The following is a 10,520-nucleotide window of genomic DNA, read 5'->3' as shown; positions in this document are numbered from 1 at the left end:
GGTCTATTGCCCTCTTGAACACAGATAGGAAGCTTCTGGTGAAGGTCCTTTTTTGTAGGCTCATTTTGTTTTCAGGCACTTTATTGTCCTATAACTTTACCCACCACACAATGTCCTTGGGACACACCAGTTTAAGAAAGCTTGGTTCTTGGGAAGCTCTTCGTTGGGTAACTCTTCCAGCCAAGTGATGCACTTGTAATGCCCCAGTTTAACTTTACTTTGTCTTGGGGCACTTCCTGTTGGGAAACTCTTTGAACTGGTTTCTCGGCTTTTCCTGCAATTGTGACTGCCCTGTCTTCTTCAGAAATACCCAGTTTGAAGACCGTTCCACCCGCTCGTTTTCTGCAGCTTTCAGTCCAGTGTGTGCTCTGTGGTCTCTTAGAAACAGCTGGGAAGCCTCCATCAACTAAATAGCCATGCAATGGTAGAGTCACTCATGCAACATGTGACAATTCTGCATTATTATAGCAAGTCACTGCTGCCACTATTGTATTGGTGCTACTTGGTCACATTGGGTCATGGGCTGACTGAGACTGCTAGTGGCAATAGAAAGAAGGCCAAGCTCAGTTGACAACACAAGAGGCCCAGTCCGTTTATCCATACTGAGAGGGAGGGATTGCAAGAAGTCACAAGGAAGGACCACAGGTGTACAAGGTGGGCCCCTATAGATGAAGCGCAGAAATAGTTTTAGAATCACACTCAATATTAAAGGATAAGGAAAGTTAGAAAGACAATTTACTGCACAAATATGGGAAACATCCTGTCATCTCTCTAAGCTCCCTGGTAGGCGCCATTGTACTTTTGACATAACTTCCTTCTGGAGCGTATCATTATGTGTGTGTGTGTGTGCGCTTGAGCTTTCAGATCCCCCCGGCCACAAGGATGTTCCTCCACAAGAGGATCAAGAGTTTGATGTAAGCATTTGCTCATGTCCTTACTCATCAACTCAACTTGCATTATACCTTTACTTGTCCTTTAAATGCACCCCAGTCACCAAGGTACTTGTTATCAGCACCGTCTCTCCCAATTTCTCATTGCTCGGCTTCTGGCTAATCTGGCAGGTCTTGCAGGTTCATGGATAAGCAATGTTCAGCACAGCATACAGAATGTCTCAGCATCCTCAGGACCAGCAGCTCTTGGGCTGAGTGAGGGCATTCAGAGTAACACATACAAAGCCTGTGAGCTCACAGTGCTGTCCAACTGCTCATTACACAAGATCTGTGGACTCCTAGTATCAGAGATTTACCAAGAGACTGCACTAGTGACATCCCAGGGATGAGAGAGTCCAGCATCCAGAACTCTCCCAGGGATCTTCACTTTGTCCCACCAAGGTTCCTGGGTTTCTGAGCAGAGAAGCCCTGAGCCTTAAGCTTAAGGCTTACTGCATAGAGCACCACAGGGAATTGGAGGCTAAGCCTGAAGTATGTGAGGAGTTGGCATGAGACAAAGTCTAACGTATCTATGGGCACAGTTATTCAGGGGAAGCATAAACCACCAATGGACAAAATAGTGGGAGGGTTCAGTAGAGGGCACAGAAGGGATATCTAAAGGTGTAACAAGGGAGAGTCCCTGGACATCATGAAGCATAGGTTAGTACATGGAAAGGTAGGTGATAGTACATTTAGAGTAACATCCGGTGAGAAAGAGCAGCGGCCCCTGTACAGATTTCTCCAGGTTGAATGGGACCTTCTCAGAGAGTTGATCACACAAGCCGTGCAGAACATCAAGGAGGCAATGTCATCTTGTCAATGGCAGGTGTACAGGCAAGTATACAAAGCTCTCTGTGTGGGTTTTGTGCCTCAGGGTTGTCTCAGCAAGTTTGCCCTCCAGCGACCTGGGTGAGGGACCTTCAGCTTCGTTTAAAGCTTTTGTCCAGTTATATGTCCTCCCCATCACTGCTCAACATCACTTACAACCTGAGCACATTCCAGGCTCTAGCATGGCTCCTTCAGTCTCCTGCAACACAGAACTTGTGCAGACAGCAACAACCTTGACCGATACGTCCTGCACTGTCAGGTAAATTCTGGCCTCGGCATATACCGTGTATTTATTATGTTATTATGAACTGAATCTTCCCCCCCCCCATGCAATATCCTAATGTGTGTACTTTAAAGGTAATTTGTGGCTCTTGTGTATTAGAACTGCCCTCGCTAAGCTGCCCCTGTGCTTCTCTGATTGGCAGGTTTTAGACAGGGCTGAAAAGGTTGCGCCAGAGTTGGTGGGCCTCAGATGCAACAAACTCAGTAGGACACGCCAATCTCTGCTGCAAGAGACTCTTTGCTCCAAACTCTGTACCCTGCCTGAGGTGTCTGTGTTGTACCCAAGGACAAGATCCCATTATCCAGAATCCTTTGCTGCCTCACTTCATGTTCCCTATATATACACAGGTGGGACTCAGTTCAGAGAGGCCCATCATCCTCTTCTTATTCCTCCATCTTTGTGGAGCCACCGTCGCATGCATGCAGTCAGCTTATTGTGTCCCTGCGCTAATTGGAGTCCTCTTCGAAAAGAAGAGACTGACAAATAAAAGTAACTAAAACTTGTAATTATATTGGCACAGAAACTGCACAAACAATTGGGCCCAATAAATTGCAACATCTACTAAATCACAGAATGTCGACTTTTGGGATTACAATAAAACTTCCGGCCAGTGAACTGAGCCCAACAGAACACGGGATTTGGTGCCACTCCTCCCATTACAAACTATGGGGGCGGGGCTCCTCAGGAACAGAGAAGGCCATGGGCACACGTTTGGCAGAGGCAGAACCTTGAGAGGAGGACTAATGTCCAGATCACCTCTTCTTATAAAGACACGGGTGCAGCTCCAGCCCAGGGTGGGTGACTCGCTCCTTTGCGGGGCCACTCTTGCTGAACTCAAACAGGAAAAAGTGACTGTTGTCTGTGTTCTGGGGAAAAATAAAGTTTGTTTATGTCTCACTAACCCATAATGACCTACCGGCCCGCACTTGTACAACTGGACATAACTAGCCACAACACTGGTGCTTCTCATACTGACGGCTGCTTCCAGAGACCTCCCAATGCAACAAATATAGATAGAATGACACACATATGTGCAGTAGGGTGAGAGCTTATTTGCTGCCCTGGGTACCCCACAAATTACCAGCTTATCTGCTGCATAGCTGTGACTTTGCTCCTAAGCAAGGCCCTTGATCCCCAGTATTGTACTGGACACCAGCATAAGTATGTAATGGAGACCCTTGGATACCTCACTGCACCTCCAGCAGTAGCGCTATCAACTGCCCCATGAGACATATTCTAGGGAAAGCACAGCAGCTTCCTACTTGGGGAGCAGTGACAATTAACAAGGAACAACATTCGCCTCTCTGTCACATTATTGTACCCAGACCCTTGGGGTGGTGGGACCCATATGCCCCTCACTTACCTTTGTTATGTTCTTGAATCCCAGCAGAGACATTGCACTCAGGAACTGCCTGATGTCATCAAAACGACTGCTCACTTCAGCCAGTAGCAGCACCCCCCTGTAAATGAGAACGCAAGGAGAGGAGTGAGAATGGGGGGGGGGGGAGCATGGTGGGACTGGTAAAAGTGGAGAATGGAGGTGGAGGGATTTGGACATGAGAAGGATTACTGCAAACAGCAGATCATAGGGAAGAGCTATTTCTTAGAAACCTATACTGAGAGAAGGTTTTTGGCTCAGACTTGAGTATCATTTGATTGGTTGCACTACCTTGAAAATATTGGGGGTTGGCTATAAAGTGTCTAAATAGAGGTGCCTTGGCATACATTCCCCAGTCAGGAAGCCCATTGTGCTACTGGAGAGAGTAAGGGAATAAAAAGGGACAAGAGTAGGAAGAATGAGGGGGAGAGAATAAAGGAAGAGAGTAGGAATAATGAGGGGGATAAGGAGAGAATAAGAGAAGAGGGCGCAGACAAGGAATGATGGAAGAGGAAAGTAAGGAAAGAGAAGAGGAAACAAACCCCGGGATCAGGACTCTATTTGCTTCTTTGAGGAACTCACTGACATTCTTCCCCATCAGAGAGAGACAAAATACAGCGATATCCACAGTCTCATCCGACAGGGGGACCTGCAAGTACAGAGATACACGAGAGTCACTCACTGATACCTACCTGTGTAACCTCCCCGTCTTACACACTTACACATAATGATAATAATAATAATAATAGCTTGTTCCAAATAATAGCAGTGTGGGGTACAATTAGTGATCTCATTCTGGGATAAAGACAGGAGTCAATTATTATAGTTATTTATGGAAGGAGCGAATGTTGTGCTGCTGGTTATAGTGAAACTCTGAGTAAAGGTGGCCATACACAGGCAAATTAAAGCTGCCGATATCCGTCCTTTAGACTGTGTGGGGGCTCCAGACAGTCAAGTTTGATTTTCTGTACAATCCAGGAGAACATCAGTTAGTTGATGCTTTCCTGCGACCCCTCGGAGCCCATTCGTAGTATTGTAATCCGATCGTTTGGCCCCAGGGCTGAACATACGGATTCATTCAATATCGCCCAGCCGTTAGTGACCGATATAGAGACCTTGCTAAACGAGCGGATCTTATCGTGTATGTCCACCTTAAACCTGAGGGATGAGGAGGAAAAGGGAAAAGGACCATTGGAATGGAGAGAATGAGCCAAAATGACTCCATGATCAGCTCCAGGAAGATGAGTAAAGAAGGAGTAAAGTTGTGATACTGATACAATTACAAGTGACTATGTGAAGCCAAAGCTATCGGCTGAAGAGCTTACAATTAGTCAAATAACACACTGAGTAAAGAGAAATGGCACAACAGTTTGGACAAACTGTCTGTGGCCCCTACACCCAAAAACGACAATCTTGTTTCATCAGTCCCCAAACACTGAATTGAAGCCCCAGTAGAGAGTGAAGCACAAGCATCATGATATGGGGGTGTTGGGCCTATTTATCCCTTTATACCGGGGATCATGGATCAGTTTCACTCCAAATACTTGTCATGTTCCCTAATGCCCAACAGCAAATGCCCTTGAAATGGGGGGACAACGAGGCCAAACACCCCAGTAACTGAGCAACAACTTGGTTCTGCCCCAACAAGACTGACCTTATGGCCCCCCAATGTAGTAGAATTGTGACAGAGGTTGTTGGAAGTTGGTGGAGTCCAACACAAACACTGTTACACAACTCAATATTAGTTCCCTCATTCAACACAAACATCTTTCACTTGATACAGTCAATGAGTTGGGAAAGAACAAGGATATTCCCTAATATTCCCTAAACTTTCTCTAAAGGAATAACACACATTTCAGCCATTGGAATAGAATGTGCAGTTCCCAATGTATTTGCCTGGATGGGAATAAAACTTATTATAAGGATTTTGGACTTTATTCACTATTTTTTCTTAACACACTGCTATTATTCGAAACACAACTTTAAATATTAGTGATGGATGAATCTGACCCATTTCGTGTCACCAAAAATTGACGAAAGACAGAAAAATTTGCCAAATGCATTGACGTCTACAACAACTTGTGTGTGTGTGTATATATTATATGTTTGTGTATATATGAGTGTGTGTGTGTATATGTATATATACTATATGCGTGTGTATATACTATGTTTGTGTGTGTGTGTGTATATATATATATATATATATATATATATATATATATATATATATATATATATATATATATATATATATATATATATATATATATATATATATATATATATTGGTGAGGTCGCTACCAGGATACCTGGGAAAGTCCAGGACGGAGCTTATTTATGCCCCAGGTTCCTAACAGAGTGGTTCTGGGACTGCTAGTCCAGCCCGGGTGTTTTGAGTTGTCCTGAGGTATCTCAGGTGGTTAATTAAAGAGGCAGCTCAAGCCAGAGTGGAGATTTCCTGGCTGGGAAAAAGACACAGGAAAGCTGCCTGTGTGAGAGGGATTGAAATCACCAAAAGGTTTGGGATTTTATATCTTCCTGTATGTTCTTTGTTTTGGGGATACAGGCGGTAGGCCTTCTCCTGGTAGTTAGGAGAACTGACCTGTATTAGTTAGAAGCCCATTAAGTGCCTAGGATTTTATTTTGAATTGTTTATGTTGTTTTGCTGCAAGTGAAAATAAACTGCCAGAAAGAAACAACCCCCTTATGAGTTGTGTATACTATGTGTGTGTGTGTGTATGTGTGTATTGTACAACACGAGCCCAACTTGTAGCCATGTCTTCCCACTCTGCCCATGATTCTGTGTGTATCACTAGTTCCAACATCTCCAGTCTGACCCACACCCAACCCTAACCTGCAATGCTCCCCCAAATTTCACTCAAACCTGCCCAACTGCCACTAAACCCACAGCTTTCTGGTGATCAAGTACATCACTGCTAAGGATCTATAGGAAGGTGTAAGTAATGGTGAATCCTTTGGGATACGTCACATGGGAATAAAGGCCCCATTTCCCTCAGATGGGAATTCTAATCCTTTCATCACATTCCCATCCCTACAGGCGGCAGTTGAAATTTATTTGCGTTTTATTGGATGGCCATTACATTGTAAAACATGAATCCGTCTGCCATTGAAAGAGACTGTGCTACGTACAGCCGCCATATTCCCATTCCTGCAGAAGAGCCGGATCAGCTGTACAGATATTACATAAGAATAACAATGTGTCAGGATATGATGTCATTTCCTGTTACCGACTGGTTTATGGTCTATGAATACATATGGAGGTACAAAACGTACCAGGCGTTACTCGAGATTACTTGCAATTGGCTTATTTGCTGATTGGCGTATTGCTTATAAATGCAGAGGTACAAAACGCGTCAGGCATTGCTCATGATGTTATTTGCCAATTGGCGTATTGCTTATAAATACACCCACAGGTACAAAACGCATCAGGCATTGCTCATGATGTTATTTGCCGATTGGCGTATTGCTTATAAATACACCCACAGGAACAAAACGTGTCAGGCATCTTCAGCGCATATGGAATAAAAGCCTTTGATTTATTCCTGCCTTGAAATTCCCAGTATGCGAGTTGCAACAATTAGAAGTAAAGTCAGGATATTGGTGAGACTCTCCAGATCCAGTTATAATTTTGGATTGTTCTTGGTGCCAGGAGGGATTCTGACTGTAAAGTCTGAGGGAGTAGTTAATAGAATCCCACCCTTAAACTTTACACAACATTCATCTGAGACTCTGTTTTGCTCCAAGTTGATTTTGGGTGGTACGTCCTGTCTCCACAATCTCAGGAACGCAATGGGTGGAGCTACTGGCGCTTTCCACTGGATACTGCCACTGCACTGTGCCACCAGTCCTAAAGTCAAACTCCTCATTCATCCAATGGACAAGCATCTAAACCTATCCCAGCTACAGACGCCCAGCCCCCCCCCCCCCTCGTCATTCAGCCCCACTCATTCCATAGGACTTAGATAAAGCAGCCACTTACCTTGGACATGTCACACACAGTCACGTGATCATTCAGAGCCACCAGGTCAAAGGAATGGACCGTGTTCCGAACACTTCGAGCAATGAGAGCATCGCCACAGCCAAAATCTGCCACTACCAGCGAGGAAGGCCTACAAATCAGACAATCACAATGAAACCAGTAAGGGAAGGAAGTGGTGACCACAAAGGGGCTAGAGCGGAGCACTGGGCAGATGGAGGGTCACAGGAAAGTTCATGGATTATCATATTCAGGGATGAACATGCTGCTTTCCCCTCCTACCTGTTCTTGATGAACTTGATGATCTGGGTGACCGGGTTGACTGGCCAGTGCTGGACTTGTTGGGAGAAACCTTTATGATAAACACTAAAAGCTTCCGGGTCGTTTTGGAAGAGGCGAAGGGCCTCGTGGCTGTCTGATGTGTAAAGTTGTTGGTTAATGTAACGGAAACGGGCAGAACTCAGGCGTTCCTCCATGCGGGAACGTAACGATGTGGAACGGTCACAGGAAGGACTTTCCCCCACTGTCTCCTCCTCTGCTGGAATCTCAGGTTCCTCCTCATTTGTTCCTATGTCATTCCCTTGCCCCTCCCTCTGCATTATTTTCTTCAGCTTCTGCACCGTACGCCTCTGCATGAGGGCCCCACTCTTATTTGCAGTGCCTCCAGTCATTGGCTCGGGCCTGGCACGTTTTGCTGCAACTCTCTCTTCTTCTTGACCATCTCTATTCAGTCTCCCAGCTTTGTGCTCTTTTATAGTGAGAGTCTTCCTGGGCTTATGATCACCCAAATTATTTGTAGGCACTGTGTTATCTTGTACTTTGGTCTTCTCCCCTCTGTGCCCTCCCCGGGGTTCCCCTGCCTCCCCACTCCTCTCCACATTCCCCTTGGCACAGTCTGAGGAAGGTTTGAATTTGTTCTTGTGCTGTTTCTTGTTCTTCAGCTTATTCCTCCATTGCTTGCGGCTCAGCCGGGGCTCAGAGGGGAGAACAGGATACACAACTGGCTGTGCGTCTTCACACTGAGGGGTACGGTCTGTGGAGAGACAGGACATATAAATCACCCATACACAGCCCAGCTGTGAGTGCCTGTACACAGAGATACCACACAACTATAGGCAGCTTCTGCCCATCAGGTCTCTGAGGGAGCCTCACCTGGAGACACAACATGTTGTGCTGCACAAGTCTGAGTCTCTGCAGCATGTGAGTCCTGTTCCCTAATACTGGGGGTCTCAAGTGAATGCAGGATCTCCAGCAGCTCACGATTTCGCTTTGTTCGCTTTTTCCTGCTAAGACCAGACTGAGAAAAAAAAGGTGAATAAATATATGTATACTGTGCATCTCATTATCTGCCCCCTTAATAACCCCCCAGGGAGACCCCTCAAATGCAAAAGGCAGGCACATACTTGTTACTTAACTATACCTGTCCTTCCTTCCCTATACACCCCTGTCCTACCTTCCCTATACACCCCTGTTGTACCTGCCCTTCCTTCCCTATACACCCCTGTCCTACCTGCGATTCCTTCCCTATACACCCCTGTCCATCCTTCCCTATACACCCCTGTCCTACCTGCCCTTCCTTCCCTATACACCCCTGTCGTACCTGCCCTTCCTTCCCTATACACCCCTGTCCTACCTGCCCTTCCTTCCCTATACACCCCTGTCCTACCTGTCCATCCTTCCCTATACACCCCTGTCCATCCTTCCCTATACACCCCTGTCCTACCTTCCCTTCCTTCCCTATACACCCCTGTCCTACCTTCCCTTCCTTCCCTATACACCCCTGTTCAAACTGCTTTCGTACTAGGGATGCAGCAAATCTAGGATTCGGGCAGAATTCAGCCTTTTCAGCAGGATTTGGCCAAATCCTTCTGCCTGGCTGAACCCTGATTTGCATATGCAAATTAGGGGTGGGGAGGGAAATTGAGTGACTTTTTGTCACAAACCAAGGAAGTAAAAATAGTTTTCCCCTTCCCACCATTAATTTGCATACAGAAATTAGGATTCAGATTCAGTTTGGTATTTGGCCGAATCTTTTGCAAAGGATTCGGGGGTTTGGCTGAATCCAAAATAATGGGTTCTGAGCATCCCTATTTCCTACCGTATATATCCCTGTCCAACCTGCCCTATATACACTGAAGGACATCACCCTAAATCAGAGCCCCCCACCCCCGTGTAAGAGAAGGCCCATCTCACATTATCTTTCTTGGCGGCTGCTTCTCCGGAATTTCTCGCCAAACATTGGGTCAGTGAGCGCGCCTCTGAATTATCATTCCACTCACACACGTCAAACATTGCGGCAGCTCGTGGGTTCCACCCAAACAATATCCGACACCCCCAGACTGTGCTGCTCCCACAAATCTCTACAACACTGTATGGAGACAATAGTCAGAACACTAAGTACAAGCCCCTCGTGGTGCCCTCACAGGTTCCCTTGCAAAGGATTATGGGGTGTGGGCTCAGAGCCAGGAAGTACAGGGGCCACAGTGTATAGGGGCAGGGCAGTGAGGGGCCACAGTGTATAGGGACAGGGCAGGGAGGGGCCACAGTGTATAGGGGCAGGGCAGAACAGATAAATAATAACAATAAATATAATATGAGAGATACAAGACACAAGTGTGGGGGAGAGATATATAGATAATATAATATATAACAGGTGACACAGGAGGAGCGAGTGCAGAGAAATAATAAGTTGAGGGGAGACATAATTCCCCCGTGTCTGTGTCAGTTCCAGGAGTTTATATGAAATCCCGGGGGAGTCGGAACGAGACAGAAATCGAGCTTCCTCCAGTCACAGAACTCACCACTCGCCGCCATGTTCCTGTCACGTGACTGCACCATAGAGACGCGCGAGGGTTACACTAGGAGCGCCCCCTGCTGTCCCGCCGGGGGAAATCTCAGCCCCACATAACATTCCCCTCACATCAGCCTCTAGAAACCTTTCCTGTCCCAAACCTGACTCGCCTGCCTCACTACTTCTCCCACAGCTATAAAGTACTCTATAGCAAACCCACCCCCGCACACTCATGCCACATGGTCTCGCCCACACCCCGCATCTCCCTATATATGGACACAAACGCATTGAAGTCTATTTGGGCGGGTCATTAT

At 46.3% G+C, this 10,520-nt stretch overlaps 1 protein-coding gene across 1 annotated transcript; it reads right to left on the bottom strand.

The window, feature by feature from the left end:
* Positions 1-2,530: 2,530 nt before the first annotated feature.
* Positions 2,531-10,217, bottom strand: rrp8.S (ribosomal RNA processing 8 S homeolog). Its single transcript, XM_018250505.2, has 8 exons — positions 10,164-10,217; positions 9,609-9,783; positions 8,568-8,712; positions 7,698-8,448; positions 7,419-7,548; positions 3,961-4,067; positions 3,404-3,500; positions 2,531-2,906 (listed from the first exon to the last, which is right to left on the bottom strand). The coding sequence occupies exons 2-8, from the start codon at positions 9,705-9,707 to the stop codon at positions 2,793-2,795; spliced, it is 1,443 nt and encodes a 480-aa protein (XP_018105994.1). The 5' UTR covers positions 9,708-9,783; positions 10,164-10,217; the 3' UTR covers positions 2,531-2,792.
* Between the last annotated feature and the right edge of the window lie 303 nt (positions 10,218-10,520).

Source organism: Xenopus laevis, chromosome 2S, assembly GCF_017654675.1.
Source record: "Xenopus laevis strain J_2021 chromosome 2S, Xenopus_laevis_v10.1, whole genome shotgun sequence".
NCBI lineage: Eukaryota > Metazoa > Chordata > Amphibia > Anura > Pipidae > Xenopus > Xenopus laevis.
This window is presented reverse-complemented; position numbering and strand designations above follow the sequence as displayed.

What these genes read in the sequence shown, in the direction of transcription:
- rrp8.S (XM_018250505.2), bottom strand. Translation starts at nt 9,707, where the DNA reads ATGTTTGACGTGTGTGAGTGGAATGATAATTCAGAGGCGCGCTCACTG. An exon ending in ATCAAGTTCATCAAGAACAG is followed by an intron (nt 7,549 to 7,697) that starts GTAGGAGGGGAA and finishes TCTGATTTGTAG; the next exon opens with GCCTTCCTCGCTGGTAGTGG. An exon ending in GATTCAAGAACATAACAAAG is followed by an intron (nt 2,907 to 3,403) that starts GTAAGTGAGGGG and finishes ATTTTTCCCCAG; the next exon opens with AACACAGACAACAGTCACTT.